The 26,890-nt window shown below is 36.5% G+C and overlaps 2 protein-coding genes across 10 annotated transcripts in view; both read right to left on the reverse strand.

The window, feature by feature from the left end:
* LOC121873841 (zinc finger and BTB domain-containing protein 46-like) overlaps window positions 1-17,872 on the reverse strand; it is a 71,480-nt gene extending 53,608 nt beyond the window's left edge. For 8 of the 9 annotated variants that reach the window (XM_042377599.1, XM_042377597.1, XM_042377603.1 and 5 more), the window contains exons 1-5: window positions 17,760-17,872; window positions 16,408-16,509; window positions 13,689-14,414; window positions 13,047-13,310; window positions 11,457-11,558 (exon numbers count right to left, since the gene is read on the reverse strand). In XM_042377599.1, the coding sequence (XP_042233533.1) occupies window positions 11,457-11,558; window positions 13,047-13,310; window positions 13,689-14,414; window positions 16,408-16,488 (1,173 nt within the window). In that variant the 5' untranslated portion in view covers window positions 16,489-16,509; window positions 17,760-17,872. Of the gene's footprint in view, window positions 1-4,313; window positions 4,320-11,456; window positions 11,559-13,046; window positions 13,311-13,688; window positions 14,415-16,407; window positions 16,510-17,759 lie in introns of all 9 variants that reach the window. The other variant, XM_042377601.1, reaches the window with a different exon arrangement.
* A 1,676-nt stretch (window positions 17,873-19,548) lies between these two features.
* Window positions 19,549-26,803, reverse strand: LOC121873845 (splicing factor 3B subunit 4-like). Its single transcript, XM_042377617.1, has 4 exons — window positions 26,670-26,803; window positions 23,671-23,870; window positions 22,525-22,683; window positions 19,549-21,516 (listed from the first exon to the last, which is right to left on the reverse strand). The coding sequence occupies exons 1-4, from the start codon at window positions 26,701-26,703 to the stop codon at window positions 20,440-20,442; spliced, it is 1,470 nt and encodes a 489-aa protein (XP_042233551.1). The 5' UTR covers window positions 26,704-26,803; the 3' UTR covers window positions 19,549-20,439.
* Between the last annotated feature and the right edge of the window lie 87 nt (window positions 26,804-26,890).

Consider the following 26,890-nt stretch of genomic DNA (forward strand, 5'->3'; position numbering starts at 1 on the left):
GTGTGTGTGTGTGTGTGTGTGTGTGTGTAACATACAGTGTACAATGTTTTTAACAGTAAAACCAAAAGAATGTCACCCTAACGAGAAGTTGTCTGAAAATTTCCGGGTATATGTATTAAATGTTAATAAATAAATAATAATTAATTATATTAGGCAGAAAAATAAGTCGATTTCCATTGTCAACTTTAAGTCATGTAATGTGCGTTCCCATAAACACCCGGTTTTCATTTAAACCTGTATTCTTTAAGGCTGTTCCAATGTAAACAGGTGTTTTCTGCAAATGCATTTCCCTTTCAGATCAAGGAAGAACTGTTCACTAATTGTACTTTATCAAAATCTGTTATCCTAATACTGTACCTCATTACAACATTCAAGTCATTAGTGAATTACATACACATTAGCACCCAAGAATCACAGCATTTTTCATTTAAGCATTGTAGCTGCCTATGTGATGTTTGTTCAACCTAATACACTTGTACTACCAGGCTGGGCTTCATTATTCCTAGTAGGTGGCTTAAATCTGTTGATATAATACACAAAATGTCTCCAACTGAATAAACATAACAATGATAAAGTACTTAGTGTTAACCCAAGAGGAATCATTTGGGTCCTTCAGGCAATGTGTTTACTGTATTGTTTTAAATGTTTCAAGGCAGAGTCACAACAGCACACCTTCCATCAACTTTTACCTCATCAATGAGTTGTGTTAAGTTTTTGAAATGGTGTCAACTTTTTGGGCTCAGTAAAGAATAGTCATCTACTCCTGATAAGACAGAGTTGACTTCCCTATCAAGTATAGAATCATCTTATTTACATAAAATAATTACAACAATGTCCACTGTAGGTTTTGATCTTGTTTGTGAACCGATTTTGTGTTTTCGGAGTATGGTAAGTACAGTATTGGGGTATTTTTGCCATTGGGAACCAAACCCTATTTTTCTCATGTTTTTTTATTTGATTAAAAAATTCACCCAACGGATGTTTCTTGGGGGAACCTAACCCATTTGTATCTCAAGGGATACCTGCAATCAGAAAATTACGAACATGCAGTACATATACACGGGGTCCCCGGCTTATGAACAGGTTCCGTTCCTGAGGACGTTCTTAAGTCAGATTTGTACGTATGTTGGAACACATGCTATGTGCAAACTGTACTTACAGAACAATGTTTAAAATCCCCCTATATCATAGCCTAAGTCCTTATATACATCCAAAATCACTTAATTTAAGAGGAAAGAAGAAATAGAATGACAAAATATAGTAAATGAAAAAATAAAATAAATCGTCCGGTAAATAAAATACTGTACATGGGGCCCCCAAATCAGCGAACTTTTATTTCGCTGTCCACTATTATTCACGGATGACACCCTGGATGTACCCAAGAATGTCTGTGGGTAGTTTTAAAGTTGCCGGCATTTTTGCAGATGGGACAGTAATTTCCTTTACCCGTATTGTAAATACGTAGTAGATTAGAGGTAGAAAATGACCTGCGTTGTGCCCTTTCAAGCACTCCTCCGCGTATCCCAGAATTGGCGAAGAAAAAACAATCACAGGTTTCTCATTGACTGTAATCTTCATCTGAATAAAATTAATTACAAATTTACAATATCCTGGTATTCTATTGAACTTTTTGTTTATTGCATTATGCTTCAGTTTGGTCTGTTAAGTAATTTATTATAAATATAAAAAACTATTTTACTTTTATTCAAGTTTTATAAATCCATCAACATTTTCAATTGACATTTCATTTGTAAAACTTCACTATAAAAATAATCCATGTAAAATTGTAAATGTATATGTACTAATATGGAAAAAATAAAGGTTTTTCAGTATTATATGCATATTATTTGGAATGCACTTTTTGAGGCAGACAATCTTGGAAAGGAGGGGGAATGACATCCTGACATATGGTGAAAGGGGTGCATGGGGCAAACAAGGTTGAGAACCACTGATTTAGACAATACCAGGGAAAGAATTTAGGCCAATTTATGCTTCTTTTTTTTTTTTACAAATAAAAAGGACAGCGAGTTGAGACAAATACTGCTGTCAAATTTATTCACCAAGGTGTCCCCATATGCAGCAATGACGGTTAATACGCACTTCAAGTCTGTTTGGACTAAAGTCAAATGAAATAACTTAGAAAATAAATGCATTAAAGAGCATTTCAAGTATCTTGTGTCCTTGGTAGCATGGCTTGTGGCACCAAGCAGGTGGGTGCTGATGCCGACCACTAGCTAATAATTTTATTTTTTTTTGTTATTCAAGCATAAGATTTTCTGTTGATTTTAAATAGGCTGTGGCATTTGTTACACTAACTTGGTATTTAATCAATTACAGTACATAAAACTCTCCTTCCATTCAACTCAGATTCTGCAGATCTCCATCAATTTCACCCATATTATTCTGCCTAAAGCTCATTGAAGGCAATTACAGCACCAGTAGTAATCAAAATAAATAATACAACGCATTTCCGTATGAAGGGCAAAATAGTAGAAATAATTGCAAAACTGTGAAATCTTTCCTTAAAATAATTGACTTCAAAAGAAACAGAATGAGGGTCCATACACACACTGACCACTGATATACAATATCAAAATTCCTGTTGTTTATGCAAAAAAAAATCATGATAAGGTATTTATAACATACAAGTACAGTATTCAGGATACTTATAGGTCTTCAATATGAAATTCCTTTGTAGTTTCAATTAAACAAGCAATGCAAGTGGCTGCAAATACTTGTCTGTTAAAGGCTACTGAGCTAAACACAATGTGAAAGTGGGAAACCATGATACTACAATACTGACGCCAGGGTGGTAGGAAGAGCTCTTGATTTCCTTCAAAACCAGAGCTAAATTTTTTTTACAATAAATAAAGAGAAGAACAAAAAATCATTTTACAGTCATAATAAGAATTTAATGAATCAGTTAAGTTCAATCCCTCTACTCTGGAAACAATCCCAAAACTGCCAAGCAAAAAATAAAACTTGCATCCTAAAATTTTTTTATTGACATAAAGTCCATTCATAACTATATCTATACCTTAGACTCCTGGAGAACCAAGCTGGCATAATGAACAGACAAGTTCTTTTTCCTCAGCCGTGAAAAAGTATAAATATAGATTTTTTTTCTTTTAACTGCACAAATTCAAATATTCAGTAATATATTTTTGTTTAAATCTGACACATTACGATTGTCACTCCTACATGGAAGAACTCTTCATCTTGGGCTTAAATATGTTATGATATTAAAAATATATCTTTATACAAGATGAAAATGGTCCAACTCTCCTAGAAAGTTTTCTACATATTGTACTGTTGTATCACATGCTCATTACTATTACAGTATTTACTGTATAATTTAATACAAGATCTGTTCCAATAAATTTAAAGAATTAACAATATAAATAAGTTTAACAAGAGTACTGCAGTAAACAACAGCCGCATTATGTTGCCTTGACATGGTCTTGAATTTGGTGTTCTGATGTTACATATTCATGAGAAGTTACATCAAACATCAGGTATCAATTCATGAGATATATTCCAAACAACAATATTACAGACACAAACCTGAACAGACTTATTAACACCCCACAGCATCATACATATACTGTACTGTACTGCAAGTCTAATTAACGAGGTTGATATACTACATGATACTTCAGGTATCATACAAATAACTAACACCCATGATTAAATAAATATTATCCAGGTTAAACTAAATGATAGAAAATAGTTTTCTGGTGATAAATGTACAGTACTGTACTTTGTTCTTTCACAAGATATTTGACGATGATAAAATTCTTAAATAACTCACTCTGCGACAGTGTTGATTATCTTAAAATGTTCCACAGTATTTGAGAATTGAGGAATGATCCTGGAGATCATTCACCTCGCTCATATTCGCCATACTAACTCATCTTACAAATCATCTTTCCCTCCCCACCACACCACACCCATCACCAAAGTGTGCTCAACAGTGAAGCAAACAATATGCTCTTCAGCTGCATGATAATAAATTGAAAATACTGTATATTAGCACACAGTAACATTCAAGTCCTGTTACCTACTGTAATTCGTGACGGGATCTTGAAGAAGCTGATAAAATTCACTGTTGCCCACCCATTATACTTCAGTTATCTTTGTTTCCTTATGCCCAAATTTAAGTAACCAATCAAAAGTAAGCAGCTGCAAGTGTTTGTCTGTTTTTCATAATATGAGGGTAAAGTACAGTCCAGTAAGTCCTCGTTCAACGTTGCTCGATAAAGTTATTTCGTTATAACGTCGCTATTCTTTAGATACCCATGATTCAGATACCGTCCCGCCTATTCATTATAACGTCGTCATGGACTACTTTGTACGGCACATCACCCTCTCTCATGTTGGCGCACTACACTCTCACCTGCGGAGCATCAAGGCGTCCCCAAGCATCGCCAGTCTTTTTTAAGCTACCACAGTGTTCGTGTGTGTTTAAGTGTTTTTGCTCTTAATATTGTATTCTGACCATTCGAAATGGCTTCCAAGTACCCATCAAGTGCTACTGATGCTAGTGTTGTGAAGAAGCAATGTAAGACCATTAGCCTTGCTACGAAAATGGAGGTTTTAAACTCGCCACCCTCCTCCTTCGCTTCACTACCCACCACACACTCGCTCCACCACCTCCGTCCATCAGTGAGTACAATACAAAAAGATTTAGTTTATTTATAAATGTATATACAATTTTTCTATAAAAATTACATTGAATTTCTGTACATGTAATGTATTTTATGGGGCACAGGAAGGCTGGGCAACGTAGCTCCTGTATGTTATCTATTTCTTATGGGGCAAATTGATCCCGTTAACGTCACAGTTTTCAGGAATGGAACCACGACGTTAAGTGAGGACTTACTGTACAGTATTTCTCTATTTACAATAGTTCATCTTGAAAACTTGATAAGTTCTTACAGTATGAATATACAGTGCTGTAATTGTATACACACTGTGCTTGTAGAACACTAATGTAACATTAACAGGAAGTTATTCAGTCTGAACTGGATGTGATTAGATCTTAACCTATCCTTCTATCTCTTTCTTAAGCCTTCTCTCTCTCTTATACTTTCCACCTCTTGAATTACACACCATCTCATTTCTTCTTCTTACTTATAGAGTCCATGTTTCACACCCCATCTTTTTTCTCCTACATTTCTTAATGACATGCCATGTTCAAACAAATGCCATGTTAGACATGTTATGTACAAACCAAGGTAAATGAACAATACAACTCCTCTTCAACTTTAAAAATTTTGTTTCATATTTCAGAACTAAATAACTTTATTTTAAATTCCATATACAGAATAAACATGATGGCTTAAGTATTCACAAAGACTCTATCAATGATGTTCGTACCAGTACGTCAGAACCTGTTGAGCATAGTGAAATTCTTCCAAACAAGATTACGTGCAGCAAGACGTCTAGCAAAATAAAAATACAGCTTCAAGTTCTGAGGATACTATTGTCTACACCATTACTACTTCTGGTTGATAATAATCCAACACAACTACGTACTTTTATGAGGATAAATTGTATGTTATTCTGACCTGGCATATTGTCACTACAGTATTCTTTTCCAACAAGCAGCCAGATTAATGTAAGTTGAGGTTCTCAGTCAGTTAACTAAATGTAATATCATTAATGGGCATTTTTCTTAGACAAGTCTTAAAGTAAAAATTTACTTTTTTAATGATGTCTTAGATTGGTTGAATTTCTCAAGAGTCGTTGTGTTAAAAGGATAGGTTTCCTTTTAACACAATGAACTTCAAAAAATGGTTTACTACATCACAATTGTGGATAGCTAGCCCAAGGTCACCTAGGCAGGAATTTGGCGAAGGGTCAGCCCAAGAAGACGGGACAACTCACCAACCACATTTCAACTTCTACAAAACTAACCATACTTCTATGAGCAACAAGTTGTATGTACAGATTTTTCAAAAAAAAAAAAAAAAAAATTATATTCACCTTCTGATTTACCATAAAAATTTGCATAAAAAAGCCACTGCTATTTACCAAAAGAATGGCAATTTTTTTCTTCTGCTCTTAAAAGTACTGTATAGTATTTTTCTGCATAATGCAAAGTAAGTTAAAGATAGATCAAATACAGTAAACACATAGTTATCTCTTTCATCCAGTTACTTATTTAATCTTACTGCTGCAAAAATTGTGTTCTGTTATGTTACACCCTTCTACAGCAAGGCCCCAAATCTGGTTTACTTGTTGCTTTTCACAAACCAGCATCACCCAGCATCAACACATCCCTACCCAAATATTACTGAATGCCATACTCTCTGTCCTTTAACATAAATTACTGCTTCTTGGATGCCCATCACCCTTGCCCTCAGGTTATTCCATTCCTACCTACTATCCACTTCTGTTACATAATATTAAAATATTTATACCAATCTTTCATTTCTTATTCTCCCAGTATGTCCAAACCACCAAAGCAAAACCTCACTGATCTCTTGTCATACACTTATTTCATCTAAATACCTCAGTTTTACCTAAGCATATTTCCTATTCTCTGCGTCCTATTTCCCTAATACTGTATATTGCTCTCAAGTACTGTACTGTACGTCATTTGTCACTTCCGATGTGCTACCGCCGCATGCACCCAGAGTCCAAGCTTCACATCCATCTAATAATGTCATCTAAAATAAACTGTACATATCCATCTTCATCAACTGTCTTATGGTTCTCTCTCCATACATTTCTAAATCTACTAATAATCTTCTATCCTTCCTCTCCTCTGTGGTATAATTAATCACAGCAACTCCCACTATGTACCTGACACATTCCACTTTCTATTGTTTACTTTCACTCCAGGTAACATTTATGTCTTTCTATTTCCCTTTACTACTTAGTGTTATCCGTTTCACTTTATTCATATTCAGTTAACTTTATCCTTGAATACACTCTTTCAAACTCAATCTTTAACATTTGTAACTCTTCTTCCAAATTGTCCATCAAGAAAGTGTTAGCTGCAAACAACCAGTGTAGCATTACTGTACACACCCTCTTACCAACAACACTAACACATTCCTCACCCTCCCTAAAAAAAATCTAGTCTAGTCAGCATTCAATTATTTTACATTTATTGTATATTTTCCATATCTCCCACATTGCTATTCTATCAAATTAATAATGAGGAGAAGAGAACAAAAAGTTGGCACCATGTGATGCCTCTCAGCTTTGTTCTTGACTAGTTTCAAATTTATGGACACCATACGCATGAAAGAAATAGAAAACACTAAATATACATCGTATTTCAATAATGAACTTCAACAATATGATGTAAGAATACAGTACAGTATAAGAAATAGCTTTGGAGGTGTGCTAACACTGCAATCTTGCAAGGCTGCTTTTTGGACACCACTGCACAGTACAGTATTTATTTTCATATATTTAAGATGGCCACACAAGGAAATACAGTAACCAATTCAATAAACTCAGCATACAATAATAAATAGGAAGCAAAAAGTCATGAAACCATTTTGCTCTACTTTCTTACTGACTTTATATTTTGGATCACTTTTTCTACCTGTATTTCAGATTGCCTTTATAAAAATTTAAAATACCCTGAACCCCAAAAAAAATCATTACACAATAACAAATGAACCTAGAATATTCTGAGTAACTAATCCCATCTTTTGTGAAACCAAAATAAAAAGAAACTTATTACACTCTCTAGTGACCAATAATTTGCCTAACAGTAAACCTTGATCTAAATTCAAGACATAAACAGAGAAAGCTTACCTTCTGTAGCAAAGATGAGCAGGAAGAAATAGTGCACAAAACTAATCAGCATCTTTCACTTTCTTAAAATACCATATAGAGGTTCCAGACAACTATCTGGCTATATCGCTGGTAACCATGCGGTTGAGTTTTAAGCATTAATAACAGATCATTTTTCAATTTATCCAGGTTCTTGTGTTGGGATTTATCACGAAAGGAGTTTTCTGGCAAAGATCCAAGAAACAGCTCAAGGTGCAAAATGGCTACAGTACATTTCTATCACTTCATTCTAAATTAAAAATTTGCTCATGCCTGTCAGATACTGTAATCCAATACCTAAACTCATATTAAAAAATGAGGGATTGATCCTGAAATCGCATCTTATAAACGAGTCTGGCTCAAGTGACTCACGTATGGTCAATCCATAGGTTGAAAACCCACAGTTCCCTGAAACTCAAACACATATTTGAAGGTAATCCAAGAATTAGTTTCATACAATTTTCAGTGATATCCTGGTTTCTAAGAGACCTGACAGATGCTGCAGTTACCACTAAACACTGAAAGCACTGTGTCACCATCACACCAGCATCGGTGTGGTTCTTGACTCTTATTGCTTGGCTGCTAAATGCCATTTCATAGTTGACCACGACAGTTTTAGCTCACCACAGGGAATAGTGAGGGAACCTGAGTTACCAATGATTCTGGCTCAGTTATAAAATGGAATTTCTGAATCAGTCCCTCCTTTATAACCTTATGCCTCATTTGGTCAGCCCAAGCACCCAAACTCAGCTAGATGGGAAGTATGGAGAAAATTGTAAATTCCAAATGCTAATGCACCTGACCTTACAAACTCCCAAGTGCCAAGGCCCCTCTGCAAAAATGTACTTCATAGGTATCCCACACAAGAATGCCAACAAATATACACAACTCCACTAGATCATGCATCCTGACCAAGTTTGATAATCTTTACTGTAATAGACATATAAGATCTAGTGATTCCATACTTAGAGCAAAGACTTAATATCAAAGCTTGCCAACTTAAGTAATGTGTTAAACTTAGTTCAGACAGAACTGCTGTCAGAGTATATAGTGAGTGGTGAGAGGCATCATCCTCCTTTTCAGCCTTGAAATAAATTCCCTTAGGTTGAAAACTAGGGATCTAATCTGTCAATACAAGTCTGGTCCAAGACAACGATGAGCCAAAGGAGACACAGCACTCACCTCCTCGAGCAAGATGCTTAGATAACATCTACCCAATATAAGACCCGGGTGGAGCATGACTTTCACAGTAACCAATTCCTCTAATGAAACAAAGGCCCCATAGAACCCAGAAACCAAACAACTGGCTCTAGGAAGGGGAGATAACCCTAGAAGGACAATAAAGAAAAAATATCAAAATACAAATATGAAAACTGCAGAAGAGATGTTAATAACAAAAGCTTCTCTCATAGGTTTATGCACACATCATTGTACTGTATTAAGTTAATGTACTTGCTTTTGAAAATTCCAAGGCAAGAAACCTATCACTAAAGATGCTAGAACAACTTCAAGTTTTAACATTCCAGTGTACCCCTGGAAACATTTCAAAGTATGTAGTTTTTAACTTTATTTACTACAATGATGGAGAAAGTACCTAAACCCAAATCCAGGCAAAAGTAACACCCACATCACTGTCCAGGCAGGAGTCAGTGCGTCTATATCATCAACGCCCAAAGATATGAAAAATGAGGTAGGAACAAAAACATGTCCCTCCTTACCCTGTGGTAACAAAATTATTACATCCTGAAGTTAATCACATTGGGTCCATCCACATACAATAGGTAACATAACAACCCACTTTCTAAAAATGGAAGCAGCATAGAATAATATCCACAATGTAAAATGCCTCTCAGCATCTTGTCATGTACCAGTATTATCTATTATGGATATCAAGTGTATGGAACATCAACTCACAAATGGAGGATATGCATACCTCACCTTACCAAATCATCAGAAATAATCTAAAGTCAGTCTTGAGTCAATCAATATTAATTTCTTGTAATTAGAGGTCTAGCCAAAGGAACAGATATAAAAATCCCTTGATATAGGTCACATTGCAAAAGAACATAAGAAAACAATAATTATGACAAACTGGAGCAAATTACAGTAAACAAGGAATAGACTTAGGAGTCTCGACCAGGGTGCTTTCTGGGATAGCAAATTTTATAGCAAAGACCACAGTGAAATGACTGTGTAAGAGAGGGGGGGGGGGATTACAGTTACAGTATCTCAGACTCATGAAAAATCAGGTTAACTTGCTGTTTAAGCCCCTTAAGGGTTGCAATATATCCAAGATAATAATAATCCCTAGATAATAATGCATGAAGATTTGACCACTCCAACAAGATAAGCAGTGTACCTCCAAACAAAGCTCCCTAGAAGAACTTTCCTGGAATTCCAATCTGAATTACACAGGAATATCTCTTGACAGCCTGTAGGCCAGATCCTGTATCTCAAATAAATCTATCCTAAAATAGCCTGAACTATTGCACCACACGAAGTAAGTGCACACAGCCGGGTGGTGTGAGCCCCACTTGCCAATCCATGTGAAGGCCTTTGTAATGTGCTAAAATCAAACTTTTCATTACTCTAACACAGGGGTGGGCAATTTTTTTTGATGGAGGGCCACTTCATGAATGGTGGCACACTTCGCGGGCCACCCACTTAATGTAGATGCAAATGTATTATATTTACACAAAGTAAAGCCTTGTATTTGTAAATACAAATGCAGTGGCGGGCCACAAAAATAATTTGGCGGGCCAAATGTGGCCCGCGGGCCGTACTTTGCCCACCCCTGCTCTAACACCTAGGACTGCATGGTCACAATCAAACTAAAAGACAAATGTTCTAAATAAAATTTTGTGAGGAAGCTCTTTTCAATGAGGAGTAATGACTTGTTCACATGATTGGAATTGAGGTGGTTGACTGAGAAATTGACCTTTGTAGCCAAGCAATTGAGTCAAGCAGTGCATCAGGTCTCTTCTAGATACCCAGATATGATAAGAGAACATTAACTAATTTGCAGATTGCTTCTAGTTACATGTCCAGGTCCTGGGAAGCTTAGTTTTTCAGCCAGTGGACATATTGTACTGCCTTTAAACAAGTGCCTGAGCCTGGAATAAGGTTGAAACGATTCTTCCGGTTATGGATAGGTACACCTAATGGGTCATACACAGAATCAAATCTATCATTTGGAACTCATAATTAAAATATCTCCAAATCTATTATCGTAGAATACAAGACGAGTGTAGTTTTACAAAACTGGCCAAGTTTTCATATACAAGAATGGGACTATTGCTACAGGCAATCTCATGCTTTTCCCATCTGTTTTGTGCACCAACAGAAGCTTGATTGAAGACAAACCCAAGAACGACACAGGTGAGCTCATTACAGTTCAAAGCATCTACAACATTAACATTAACAGAAGAAAGTACCATCATGGTTCTTCATGTACTGTACATCTCAGTATGTGTTACTTTAGATGTTCAAATATATGCATACAGTATATACATTTCATAACTCTGCAAATGCCTATCAATCATTCATGTTATAATAAGGTTTTCCATATTTAATGCAAGGTGGGACGGAGAACACCTTACATGTATTGAATAAATCCCCAGAAATGGCAGTTTCTTCTGTAAAACAAGAACAACACTTACCATCTGATGCTGTTGTGGGTGGTCAGCAGTGGGTGGACTTCCCTCTCCACTGTAATTTTCCACTGCAGATAACCCTGCAGTAAAGTCCCCTCCACCTAGCCACTGAAGAAATACAATAATTTGTTAGATTTGTATTCTTGATATGTTTAAGGTAATGTGTTGCCGTTTGTACAGCAGTGGTATTAGGTTCAAAATTACAACACTACACTTATAAAAAGTCGGTAAGCCATACAGTAGAGTGTAAACATAAATAGTACAATTTAACCTCACATATGTAAACTTTACTGCTAATTGTGTATTCCTTCCATCTAAAATTCAACCTGGATTTAATTAAGGGAAGGGAAAGATAACATACATAACAGGTCAAACTGCATGGATCAGCATCTCATTCAAGGTGCTGTCTTCATGTCAGAGATAATGGTAATGGTCCGCTAATTCAGATTTTTTCGGGCTGTCATTATCAATCTTATTAAATTTTCTCTCTGGAGACCCAGCATTTAATATCATTCATCCATCTCAGTCTGTCTTCACCTGGCTCTCTTACCTTCAATTCTGCCAGTGAATATTTCTACCATTATCCTTACTCTACCTTCCCTAATTTTATTGTCAAACTATCTTTTTACTTGCTCTAAATGTTTCCAGTATTGTCTCATAGTTCATACTAATCTTATTCATTTGTTTTCCAATCGATATATTTGACGTTTAGCATCCTTCTGTAGCACATTACTAACATCCATCTGGTGTCTGCAATACGTGTCTATACTTCTGACCTACCCAGGAGCACTGGCAAAAAAAATTATTAATTTTTTCTCAAATTGAAATTATTCCCATTTTTTAAAGAACTCAAAGATTATTTAAATACAATATTTACTTGGCTGATACTGCTTTTTATGGTCATTTCCTACCACAACTCATGTTACTTTCAAATTCATAAAATTTTCAATCTCTTTTTAAGGTCCTTGTTGCCTACCATAACTCTTATTTAAGGTTATACATATACTGTACTTCTGATTCAGAAACAAACATTTCTTTTATCTTTATATCATTAACTCTTAGCCTATTTCCCTCACTTTTTTCCACTAAACTATTAACCAGTTTTTGCAATACCTCTTGCATACCAAATATAGGGTACAGGGTTTGACATTACCATTAACTTTTATTCTTTCATGACTGTTTAGTTCCCCAAATAAAAGTCCTCAATAGATACTGTACAATGTTGGAGGTATCACACAGTGTTAACTAACTCCTTGTCTAACTTTCTCAGATTTAATATTCACTCCAATTCCCAGAAATACAACACCACAAATGTTGAGAGTTTACTGTACAATATTTACACATCAACTTATATCATGATGAAAATATATGTTACTGTATTCAGTATTCTACAAATATGAATGTAGACTTTTTATTATTATTCTGTATCTTTATTTTGTCATTAATCCCCCTGTCACCACTGGATCAATGAATGGTCAACCACTGAGAAAACCTGGACCTCCCTGTGAATCCAAAGATTAGGAAGACATTCTATATACAGTACTGTACTGTGCTGTAAAGGGAAAGATAATACATTAACTGCTGAGTAAAACTAACCTCATGCATGCTTGATGGCCCAGCTAGTGCCTCAACAACAACTTCTGGCAGTGCTTGTGGTAACTGGCCAGGGTGGCCTTGGCTCTCATAGTCTTTGGGTAACAATAACTTAGTGTGATCTTCTTGGATTCCATCCATACCACCAGCTGATGAATCTTCTACTGAAGGACCATAACCCATACTGGCATTCATGGAATTAATTTGGTTGTCTCCTGGGTCCTCCCATGCCTCCTCCTTTATGATTATTGCTTCTTCCCCACCATCCTAAAATTTGACATAAAAGTAATTTTCAGATATGACTTTATATTAGCTTCACTGGCCTGATTAATGCTGATGGTTCTTATATCTACCTGCAAGCTCTACCACACATATTGTAATAAAAAGCAAATAAAAAGAAATGAGTGTGAGTACACGTATTAGCTTTATCAAATACACCAATGCCACAGAATAAATCATCAAGGCTCAACATCTGCAATTTTTGTTTCAAATAATGCAACAGAAAGTAGAGGAGAACCTTAGCAACACTAAGATACAGGGAAAAAGGCTGATGACACTAGTGGATGATCTAAAAATTCCAATAAGAAATTTTAATACACAGTGTATTAAACATTTAACTTTCTTTCATAAAACTGATTTACACACCTTAAACTGATTTCTTGAAGAATCTTGAGTGGTAGGTTGGTGGTTAAGTCTCTGATTAACCTGGTGATCATTTCTCTGTTGTGCTGTTCTGTTTGTGTTGGACTTCTCTGTGTGTTCTCTTCTATCACCTCCACTCTGCTGCTCTAAATCTTCCACTCTCTGGTGCACATCATCTAAAACTTGTTCCTGAACAGAATAACAATTTTTTGAACTTTCTTGCATTTGATTACTATCCTTGGTATGTAAGGGAGCTTTTGGGGAATCTGGGGCATGGGTGGGAGATGATCCGCCCCGAGATGGTGTTCCACTCTCTTCTCTTCGTCTTCTCTTTGGATGCGGACTACTTCTGTCATCACTGGACTCTATTCCTTGTGACACCTTCGATGGTGGACTAGTCCTTTCACTGCTTAAGCTACGGTCATTCGCTGTATTTTTCTTGTCAATGGGTATTTCATCTGGGACTGCCAAACCCTTTATTTGCAATAACTCAGCAACCTTAATAAGTCGAGCAAGATCCCTTTGGGCAACACTCACAATACCAGCGTACATGTAGCTGAGAAGAGCTTCTAGCTCATCACGTCTTACATCTTGTAGCAACACAACTGGATGTTTTCCCAATGTGTGTTCAAACATGTCCTCAAAATATTGGCTACAAGTTGATAACACAAGTTTATGCACTGGGTAGAATTTACCTTCACAAGCAACAGTAGCATCAGTGTATCTTTCCTAGAAGAAGAAGAAAATTAACATTACATATAGTCATTAAAAATTATAAACATTATGCTACGTAAAATAAAAACTCTGATACAGTATCTATTTGGGGTTTAAACCTAAACTAAAGTTGTTTCTTATGAAGGGGCACAACATTCAAACAGGAGGAAGTGCTATACAAGAGTGTCCCTCCCTCTAACAAACGACTAACTTCTAGCTGTGTCAGTTGCATTATACAGCACAGTAATTCAATTGGTCAATGACTTACTCTCTTATGGAGACACATTTAGCTCTATCCTGGGCCAGCCTTAGGGGAGTTTCCTTACTTGTTATACCCAGTGGTCCCTCGATTAACGAACAGTCCAATTAGCGAAATTTCAGTTTACGAATTAGCTACCATAAGAATTTTCAATTCCATTAACGAACAAAACTTCGATTAACGACAGCCTTACGAGAAACACGCTTTGTTGTGTGCATCAGCTGATCGGCTAGTCCGCCAATACAGTAATTGGTTCTATGTTAACATTCGTTTCCAATGGAGTAAATCTCAAGAAAGTTGTGCTCTTGAATATTTTTGCATTTTTTATATTAAAATTATTGGTCATTCTAATTTAGTTAACATATTGATAATATATACAGTATGGGGAACAGTTTTTGTGTGCCGATCAGCTGATCGAATCACCCACCAACGCTTCTCAGTTTAACTTTGTTTACAGTGGAGTGAACATCCAGTTTGTTGGTCTCTTGAATATTTTTGCATTTTTACATTAAAATTATTGGGCATTCTGAAATTTAGTTCACATATTGATAATACAGTATACAATGCAGAAATTATTATGAAACATGAAGAAGGCATTAGAACCAATGCACTCTGTAAAGAATATGGCATGTCATCATCGACTGCCTCTACAATCAGCAGGTTTAATATGTAAACAAAGCTGCCGGGAATACGACATACACACCTCAAAGTAAGTTAAAATACAGTATTCTATTGTTTTTATTTATTATTGTACAGTATACTGTACAGTACAGTACTGTATTTAGTTTATATTTAATGTTTTGTTAAGTCTATTACTGGTATACAGTACTTTGTATGTACTTTTTCTGTGAGTTGGAACTAATTACCCAATATCCCATTGAAATAATAGATTCAGTTAACGAACGACTCTGTGGAACCAATTGTGATCGTTAATCGAAGGACCACTGTACAAGTATTATGAATGAAGATATCAAATGACTTTTGGAAAATGATACGAGGAAATTTTCACCAGTCAGAAGCCTGGAGAAATCTAATTACACAACACCTGTCTATGTAGGATATTCACTTTGAGTGAATATACTGTAACAAAATGATACAACACTAAAATAAAGAATTTGATGTACTTGAGGATATTATGTCAGTAAATAAAATGTGATGAATAAAAGATAAAGAAAATGTGATGTGGATGTGAGAGAAACCAGGTGGAGAGTTGACCTGGGTGTATTGATGTTATGTGGACACACTGAGAGAATGAGATGTGAAAGACTGGTAAAAAATATACATATATACAATACAGTAATGACTGAAGGAGGGAGAAGAGGAAGACAGAGAAGGATGCCCTAGATGTTTGCAGGCTGGGCATGTAGGGCAAAGATATTTAATAAAGATTGGAGAGCCTGGTATGGTATCAAGTAGTTTTGGGGGGATGGATGTACTGCTTGTTACAGCAGTGAATGAAAGACTGAAAACAATTGAAGTGAGTTTCTCTTTGCTCTGGATTACAGCTCCTACAATATACTGTTTATATCATACTAGGAAAAAGCTTGAAAGAGTGAAGTGAAAAAATACTATTATTTACTTAGAACAAAATTAAATGTTCATACAGTATATGGGGGTAGCTATATTATGGTAGCTTTTTAATAATACTTTAAACATTATTTCCCTATTGCTTCCTAAAACCCTAAACTAGCACAGATTCTACCTGTGAGATCCTTAAATTTAAATGGGAGTAAGCTTAGTTACACTAACCTTGTGTCTCAGCTGTGAGAGCATGTGACAAAATGTAGTACTGTGGTTGTTCCATGATAATGAGAGCATTCCATCCGTCATCTTGGTGGTGTTCAGCTTCCCCTGTACATGAATAAAATTATTAATACTGTACTGTACTATAACTGACCAAGTTTCCTAATTATAATTTCCTTATTTCTTAGCCGTCACATGATGGCCACCTACAGAATTTTGACAATTTTATGGTTGCAATCAGTAGTTTTGACTATTCTAAAACATTTTTCTTCTATGGCATTTGTCACAAATTATGTATAAGCAAGATACTTAACATTTTATTTGTTGGTCTTAACCAATCAGAGCATGATATAGTGTGTTGGTTAGGTTATTTTCCTAAAATTAATTATATATTCTACACTAACACATATACTTCTACAAATTAATTATATGTGCATGCTTTTCCAGTAAGTTAGTAGGAAATGTCACATTAAAAATGTCATAACTTTTTAATATTAATTTGCATAAAATAAAATCTAATCAAAATCGCATTTTACATCCATTAAGCATAATTTCAACTTCCACGTCTTTAATTTTACTTTTATCCTTTTCACTACTGATCTGCTCATGAGCCGCTCAGGTGGTCGGTCGCGTCTCTATTATGCACCGTTGGCAAGTACTGGGTGGCAACAAGTGAAATTTTACCTTATTTTAAAATGTAAGTGTAATATATGTTTTATGTACAAAATTCATATCATTACATGAAGCCAAAACATTATGGCAAAAAAAAAAAAATACAATACTGTACGTCCACTACTACCTTATTGCATTTAGACAAGCAAATTTTTATGATTTTACCAATGTTTCGTTCATTCGGGGAATCTTAGGAATTTAGGTTAGGTTAGGTTAGATATAGTTTTGAGTTCTGCGGCTAGATTAGGTTAGGTCAGATTAAACTCATTGAAACACGCCAAAAACCACCGGTAAAACATAGGGATGGCCGAAACGATAATCTTACCCATAAAACTACCAAAGAGTCACTATAGGCATCAGGAGATATGAGATCTGTATGTTACTATTGAAAAAAAAAAAAAAAAAATCTAAACCAACTATCACCTCTGACCTTCACACTTACTGAAACATTGAGAATAACATACACTCAAAAAATATTATAAGAACTTTTATAATTCACATTAGGATGATGTAACTGAACAATTTTTACTTTTCTTTTCACGTACAAAGGTCGGCTTCACCTCCACTACGTCCTGACCTCCTGACAAATCCTGTTCTACAAACCAAAGATCCTAACAAACATATTGATCTTTGACATTACCAACATCTATGACATTCACTCTACTTACTAGCAATATTTAACTTACCTGGGAGGAGAAATTATTTGTTTACACATGTAATCTATGAGAGGAGAGGAACACCATGGAGATCTTCTTTGTTTGGTTCCAATACTCCGCCAACTGAACCACCTGTGACGACCAATAATAACCAAAATGCCGACTCTAATGACAAATTTCATAATACAGGAACATAAAATTATCATAATAAAATATACAAGCACATTAAAAATCTTAAAACAACAATTATAAGAGCTGAAAACTATTGCTAAGGTAAATACAGTAGGACAAATATCTAGCAACTCAATCACCTTAATGTGCGAAACATCTTTAATCTTTAAAAATATTATATTAAGAATTTACACCTATATACTTAGTCAGTTTAAAATATTATTTTATCAATAAGTTTTGATTAATTTCTTATCTCATACGATATACTTAATAATATTTTATAATTATTTATTACGCTATTTACAGCATCAAATTTGAATCTTGTTTTGAAAAACAAGTTTGGCGGGAACGACGATGGTCCGCGTCCTTAATAAAGTATATGAATGAAAACAATGGTTACATTGGGTGGGCTAATATAATTGAAATTAGCTTATCAGTTAATCCATTTTCCCAAATTAATCGATTACAGTAATCTCACTTAAATTTCCCTGTAAAAAAATGGGGTGGTTATGAGGGTTAAAACTATAGGGTATTCCAATTACAGTATACAGGGATGATCAGATCCTCTCATTTACACAAGCACCATTGGCAAGTGAAAATACTGTATAATTTTTTATGAATAAAAAATAACATATGACACTGAATAATGCATAGTACGCGTACTGTACTGTACAGTACTGCTGTGCTGTACAGTACTCACCAGAGCGCAGGGAACTGATATGACTCGAGGTTGTCTCTAGGTGGTTTTGACATTGACAAAAACACACTTTACATTCATTCAACTCGGTTAAAAACTTACTCATTGTGTACTAAGTTCTTCAAATCCATAAACAAATGTATATTCTTTAGTTAATTAAAATAAAATTCTAATAAAACTACCAAACTTTATACTTTTTGTAAATCATGAACCAAATTACTAGTGTGCATGAATTTCACAAACTAAGCAATAAGCTGTTCATAGCATCTAACCCGGTATTCTATACTGTATAGTACTATATATACAGTACTAAGTTCCAAGAAAAGAATGGAAATTGTTACAGCCCAGAAATGAAAAGTTAACCAAAACAGTCTATGGTGGCTGAAAAACACAGACTAATGGAATCCAACCAAAATCATCCTCAGCCTCAAGTTTCATAAAAATACTTGTACCCAAATACATGAATGGGATGCCTGGACTAAAGGTGAAGATGATCCAAGACCAGGGGTTCTTAATGGGGTTACTCTTTTGCTGTGTAGCACCAAATGAGAAGGGAAAAATCATTCCGAACATTTCCTCAAAATAGGAGAATCTTCCCTCTTTCGTGTGTCGTGTCAGGATCATTACATCTCATATACAAGTTAGTAACACTGCTTGAGCCGTGAGGTGTGGTGTTAGTGCCTGTCCCCAGTCTGAAGCATTCAATTTTATCTCCTGGTCAACTCATGTATCCAACACTCCCTTGTACGGGACTAAGAGCTGCGACCTTTCAGGAACCACCCAATTTCAACAGCCATGTGGACAAGAAGCAGTTCCAAAAATCCCACAAAGATATTTTGTAGTGATTTTGTTGGCTAATTTTTGGCATTACCTAAGAATAATTATTATTTTTTTCATCAATGAATCACCCTGTTACAAGTTATATAAATATATCATGAACAAAAACTGTAGTAATTTTCTGTTTCTTTTATTTGAATTGGTGGGGAACAATGTCCTTAGTGGAAGATGGAAAATGAAGAAATAGGGTGGAAAAAGTTAAAAACCTCTGTCTTACACCAATTGAGCTAAATACAAACACCAATTCTTCCCGCTTGTAAATGAAGAACAGGCCCCTGACCGGATACCCTGGGTTTGCAAAGGCACCAGTGCAGTGAACCCTATTCTTTGGAGTAACTCAGGTTGCAATTAAGTGGTGCAGTCCAAAGTATAATAGCCCAAGTACAATTTTTGAAAATTTGCATGACTGGAAAAAATGCACATCAGCAAAATATTTCTACATAAAGTGAATGGTGTTCAATATATCATAAATTTTGTATATTGAATGTTAAAACAATTATAGCAGGAGTATGTAGCAAGGACTACCATAATACATGACAGCACAATTAAAACAGTGTGTGCTTTTACTTAGTAGATTTCCTATTCAGTATATTTATTCATGTACTGTACAGGAATTTCAATCTTTCCATTAAGATATTTGGTAAAGAACACAATGTTATTGTATAAACACTATATTAAAAAGGCGTGGATAACATATCAAACAATTTCCTTTTATTATTCATAGTACTGTATACCAGTTTAATAAATCAGTTCACAATTCATAGCACAAAATTACAACACAAGTTAAAATATTACCATACATTAAAAAAAATTTTCTTTAACATTTAGAAAGCTGGTTTTCTGGTATCTTTGTGGTGTACATTACTAGTCTTTTTCTCTTATTTTTTAATTTCTTTTTACTCTTATTTTCTTTGCCCCCTAGGCCCTGTTGTGGGTCGTGAACCTGTGCCCGGGTGGGCTATTCCCCGGAAAAAATAAAAACTACTTTGAGGATGATCCCATCATCTACTTTTCTCCACCTGGAGGTGGGGGTGGCAGAGGTGGACGTGGAGGAGGTGGTGGTGGTGCCATGCCTGGGGGAGGAGGACCACTTCCACTGCTAGAAACAGGCACCCCAGGAGGTGGAGGTCTCATTCCTCTTGGTGGAGGACCAGGAGGCATGGGCCCATGTCCAGACGGAGGAGGGCCAGGAGGCAATGGAGGCCCACCTCGCATATGTGGTCCCATTCCAGGCATTGGTGGTGGCCCAGGAGGACCTCTTGGAGGATATGGTGGTCTCCCAAATGGAGGCCTTCCAGGGGGTCCACCTGGATGCGGAGGCCTCCATCCTGGGGGAGGAGGCCTCATTCCCGGAGGTGGTGGCATTCCTGGTGGACCAGGTCGAGGTGGAGGCATACCAGGAGGTGGTGGCATTCCAGGCCCACCTTGCCAGGGAGGTGGGGGCATGCCAGGACGTGGTGGATATGGCCCAAAGGGTGGCATTGGTCCCGAGTTTGAAGTTGGGGGTCCTGATACAGGAGGTCCTGGGGGCCCTGAAGGAGGAAGAGGAGGTTGTCCAGGAAGAGGAGGTTTTGAAGGTGGTGGAGGCATAGGTGGAAGGGGAGGGGCTGAACCAGGTGGTGGAGGCACAGAAGTCGTGGGTGGAGCATTGGGAAGAGGAGGAACAGAAGAAGAGGTTCCAGGTGGAGGTGGTACAGGAGGTGGGGGTGGGACTAGCATGCCAGGAGGAGGCACAGACATACCAGGTGGGGCATTTGATGTGACTCCTCCAGCTGAGGATGGAGGTGGGGGAGGAGCAGGAGGAGGAGGGGCAGACTGGGTGGGTGGTGGCGGAGCATCAGCAAATAGCTGGTGAGGTTTATCAGCTTGTGACAAAGGATTTTGAGCTGCAAGCAGCCGCTCAGCTGCAGTACCATGTCGTTCTCCTTTGCTATCCTTTTTAAAGGCATAGGATATACTGATGGATCGATTACATAGGTACTGTCCATTCATTGCTTCAATGGCAGCATCAGATGCTTCAAAGGAGGCAAAATTGATAAATGCATAACCTTTTGAGTTGCCTGTGTCTGGGTCTCTCATGATCTGTAAAGAAAACATAATGAAAAATTTTAGGTCCAACGATCATGACTAAAACAAAATAAATTCAGTACTGTACACTAATAACCCATTTTTTTCACAAACCCTTATTTCCATGAAATGTATGAGGTGATTGCTTAATTAGTCAAATTAAATTGCAAAACTCTCCAACAAATATTTCAAGCATCACCGAAAGATTCCCGACTCTCAAACGTGTTAGAATAATCAGCTTCTAAAATATTTAATGATTTCAACAAAGTCTATGGCAAACAGTCATAGGATATGACCAAGAATGACATTAGAAATTTAATTCCATTAGGGTCCTTATGTGGGACTGGTGGTACTAGTCAAATAACAAGAAATCTACAAAACTAAAGAAACAAATCTGACTAATGTAACAACCACGACATTGTACTTTTAATAATTAATACTGGTGGATCTTTTCTACAATGTATCATAGGTCTGAATACAGATAATGGTGCTTAAAATTTCTCCACGAAACCACAAGTGACTTCAGGCTCCCTCCCCCTCCCTTTTCTATTTTGAATTTGTAGATACAATTCCAGCATGATATTTGGTAGTGTAACACAAAAGAATTTCATGTACAGTTGGCAAAAAAGTTCTCAAATACTGTAAATGTCATACATTGAGAAAATGAATGATAACTCTTTGCTTTCCAAGGAAGTTTTTTTGTAGGTTAAATTATTTCTTTTTACCTGTAAATATTGTAAAGGCACGCAATATATATTACTATGAAATACTGAGTCACTTCACAAAGAAACATACCAACCATTCTGAGATGACAAGAGCCATAGTGCTCATTCTAAAATCTGTCGTACCCAGTTGTTTGATACCAACCTGTTCAGAATGCAATAAATTTATGTCTCAAGCAATCCTGCCAACTCAGCATTATTAAATGCAGAATAGAACAATTTTGAGAAAGATTCTGCAAGTGAAATTAAAATTTGAGCCCAATACCAAGAAAACATAAAAGTACAGAAAAAGGATACCTACCTTTGGTGTCTGAAGAATGACACCAAAAGCTGAAAAGGTGTCATACAGAAGTTTCTCATCCACCTCAGGATCCAAGTTCCCAATAAATATATTCGCACCAACATCCAGGTTTTTCTGATGTGCTGATGCCTTGTTGACTCGTATAGGTTTACCAAACAGCTGAAGAAAAGGATGATATCAGTAACACATCTAAGCAATACTAGTGTTTCAACAAAGACAATGCACATGACACCACAACCACATTCAGCCATACAACGACAAGTATAAGAACAGCCCCATTCCAACCACTTCACTGTAAAAATCATGAACATCGCATACAGCACATGACTACCAGATGTATGAGAAAGCCCAGCAACATCAGCTGATGGGTAACTCGCCAAGTATACAGTTGTACTGAGAGCCAGCACCAAGCTGCCGAGAGCAGATGAAAAACCAAGGAAATGTTAACTTTTTCCCTAAGAGGCTATAAAAAAATCATATGGCATATAAAAAGCCTCAGTGTTAAGTCTAAACTAAAATTTACAGTAGGTTCGGTGTTCTTAGGTAGCTTGAGTGGGAAATCCCCCATCCTCGCGAATATAGACAATACAGATCTCCGCCTAACCCAGAATTTCAGCCAAACCGGACAGACCTTCTCCCCAATTAGTCCGGATTAAAGAAATTTTACTGTATCATTACTATTATTAACATCACACACACACACACGACCCTGAAATTCCATTTTATAGCCAGTCTGGCCATGAGTCTGTTCATGACACAAGAAAAATAACATTCTGGAATTAAGAAGTGGCTTCAACTAGATATTGTATGAGAGGTTAAACAACAAAAAAACAATAAATACTTACCCAAAAAAATATTTCTTCAAAAGCAACAAACTTCTCATTACTGTATATTGTACTTAACATGCTTTTTCATAACATTTAGTTTCCTTAATGCTTTTTAAACTTCATAAAACAATAGCCCACATATTTTTGTAGTATAAGATTGTACCAGAGGAGCTTTATTTTCATCACATCCACAAGATCCATAACACTTACAATTATTCTCACTCGTGAACTGAATTAAATAAGACCATACAAGTACTTAAAGTATGTTGTAAACAAGATCAAACTACTTAAAACATAATCAGAGCTTGATAAATCTCACCTTTATCATGTTCATAATTTTTATTGCATAGTCAGCATCTTCTTCACCCATGAATTCAACGAAGCCATAACCCTGGTGCTGCTGGGTGACGCGGTCCTTGGGCATGTGAACATTCACTACCGGCCCTGCTTGCACAAATAGTTCCCACAAGAGCCCTTCTGACACTTTGTCATCGAGCCCTCCAACATAAATTGTAGCATCTGGAAAAGCGGGACAGTCAAGTATGAAAACTAACAAGCCTCATCATTTCTTACCTGTCTACCTAGATAATAATCTGTAATGGGGGCACAGATTAGCCAGCAACTTTATAAAACTTTCCCATTATGGCATAAAACAAATCTGTACCTTGATAGTGTAGGAAGGGTCATAACTCAATAATTATGCATTTGGTTAATATTTGGTTTAGCACATGATGAACTGGACTACATGATGAATATAGGTTCTTTTTAAATTGAATTTAATGGAGTCAATTTTCTTCTACTGTATTTCTTGTGCAGGGATATAAGCCATATTTGGATCAATTAATGTGAAGGTCTGTCGACGAAATCAGCACGTGATTACGATGCAACCCTCGCCAGCCATGACAAGAAGAATGGGGGGTTCGGCTAGGAACACAGCATTAAATCAGGTTGGGTTAGGTTTTTAAGGTTCAGTAATGCCCCCACGCCCTCTTTTATCTCACAATTTTCCTCCAACTCAAAGCCCTGCCCACTTTTGTGGAATTCAAAATTGGATGGATGGAAGAGGGGCATATCTCCATAACCGCTCATTTGCACAAGAAATTACACAGAAGAAAATCAATTCAGAATTAAATTCAATAAGAATATATTTTTATCCTGAAGTCCTGGTCATAAGCTAAACTGAATAATTACCAGGCGCTTTTTAAAAATAATGGTTAATTTAGGAGAGTAGCCTAGTGCCAGAAGCTTGGAAACTTGCAAATGTAGTTCCGATTTTCAAAAAGGGTGATAAATCAATTGCATCAAATTACCGTCCCATTAGTCTCACGTCAATCATAGGCAAGTTGCTAGAGTCAATTATTGCTACAAAAATCAGAAGCCACCTTGAAACATTCAATTTAATTCATTCTTCTCAGCACGGGTTCACCCAGGGACGTTCTTGTCTCACAAATTTGAATAGCTTTTTCTCAGAAGTATATGAAGCGGTAGATAATGATAAGTCATATGATATAATTTATTTAGATTTCAGTAAAGCATTCGATAGAGTCCCTCATGAGAGATTGATAAGGAAGGTAGAAGCACATGGAATAGGTGGATCAGTATTAAAATGGATTAGGTCATGGTTAACTGGTAGGAAACAAAGAGTCAGCATAAATGGATTAAAGTCAGACTGGGGTGCGGTCAAAAGCGGAGTTCCCCAGGGATCTATATTAGGCCCTCTGCTGTTTGTTATATTCATTAATGATCTTGATTTAGGCATAACTAGTAGGATTAGTAAATTTGCAAATGAATTTTAATACTGATAAATGCAAGGTACTACAGATAGGGAAGACGAATACAAACGTTAAGTATAAACTAGGTAACACGGAAATAGAAAACTCAGTTTGTGAAAAAGATCTAGGTGTATTTGTTAGCAACGACTTGAAACCTAGAAAACAATGTATTAGCGTTCGCAACAAGGCAAACAGGATTCTTGGGTTCATATCTAGGTCTGTGAGTAACAGAACTGCTGACGTTATCTTGAAACTTTACCTAGCATTAGTGAGGCCACACATGGATTATGCGGTTCAGTTCTGGTGTCCTTATTATAGAATGGACATAGATTCTTTGGAGAGAGTACAAAGAAGAATGACAAAAATGATCCATAATATTAGAAACCTTCCATATGAAGAAAGACTGAAAAGCTTAGGCTTACATTCATTAGAGAGGCGTAGGTTAGGGGAGATATGATAGAGGTGTACAAGTGGGTAAGTGGGATTAACAAGGGTAAAATGGAAGATGTTCTGAAGCTCAGTAATAACAAAATAACTAGAACAAATGGCTTTAAATTAGATAAATTCCGATTCAGAAAGGATATAGGCAAGCACTGGTTTGGTAATAGAGTTGTGGATATGTGGAATAGGCTACCGAGTGCTATAGTAGGATCGGGGACGCTAGGGAGCTTCAAGACGAAGTTGGATAGGCAAATGGAAGTGCTGGGATGGGTGTGAAAGGGATCTGCCCTGTATGGGCCAGTCGGCCTCCTGCAGTATCCCACTTTCTTATGTTCTTATGTTATGTTTCCGTTCAGTTTGTTTACTATTCCCTCTTCGCCACTGATAGGCTCGTTAGCCGTTTGGGAGATCGGTCACATCTCTGGAATGCACTGTTGGCAAGTAATGGGCAAGCACCGGCTCCTGAATGTACCTGAACCTGCTCCACTGTTGGTCAAGTCTAGTCTTGAAAGAGCTTACACTCGGTGCTGTCATAACACTTTCTGGCAGATTCGTTTGAATCACAAGAACCAAAGGAAAAACATATTTTTTTTAATGTAAAAATCGAAATCTGGCTACTATCATAAATTTACCAAACTAATATTTAACCTACAGCATAAAAAAAAACATACATCTTACCAAGTGCCTTGGAGAGGTTCGTCTGATACGGATATGGGTATTAAACTTGCAATTATTAGGATCATTCTTTTTTTAATATAGAGCAGTTCTATATCACCGACTGTGTGTGGCTGATGAGTCTTTAAGTATAGCTCTAAACCTCTCGACCATGTCCAGAGTGGTGGATGAATGGAACAAGTTACCAAATATCATCATTAACTCGAATACGCTGAATAGCTTCAAACATAGGTTGGATGCTTATATGAGCAATAGGGGTTGGGTATAAACGGGACTGCACAGTATGGGTCAATAGGCCCGCTGCCGTTTCCTCCATAAGTGTCTGTGTACATAGCTACTGTCAGCCTGGTCGCAGCTTAAGGCTGTGTACAGTATATTAGCGTTGAAAACCTAAATATTAAATAAAACAATTACCATATATTTCACTGACCTTGGTTACGTTCTGCTATAGGCCCAGCAGCCATGGTGAACAATCTATAGCTCTATTTATTCCTAGTAATCATCCCGGCGTTTTGATGAACTGCGTGATCCAGATGTAAACAAACTAGTGCGATGGTTCTCTCACACAAAATATTTTACAATTAATATGACTTACTTAGGAAATTATGTATATTTCAGCTTAGCTGTAGTTGAGAATCCAAATTGGATTGA

The sequence above is a fragment of the Homarus americanus genome, unplaced genomic scaffold (assembly GCF_018991925.1).
Source record: "Homarus americanus isolate GMGI-L3 unplaced genomic scaffold, GMGI_Hamer_2.0 scaffold25827, whole genome shotgun sequence".
In the NCBI taxonomy this organism is placed as follows: domain Eukaryota; kingdom Metazoa; phylum Arthropoda; class Malacostraca; order Decapoda; family Nephropidae; genus Homarus; species Homarus americanus.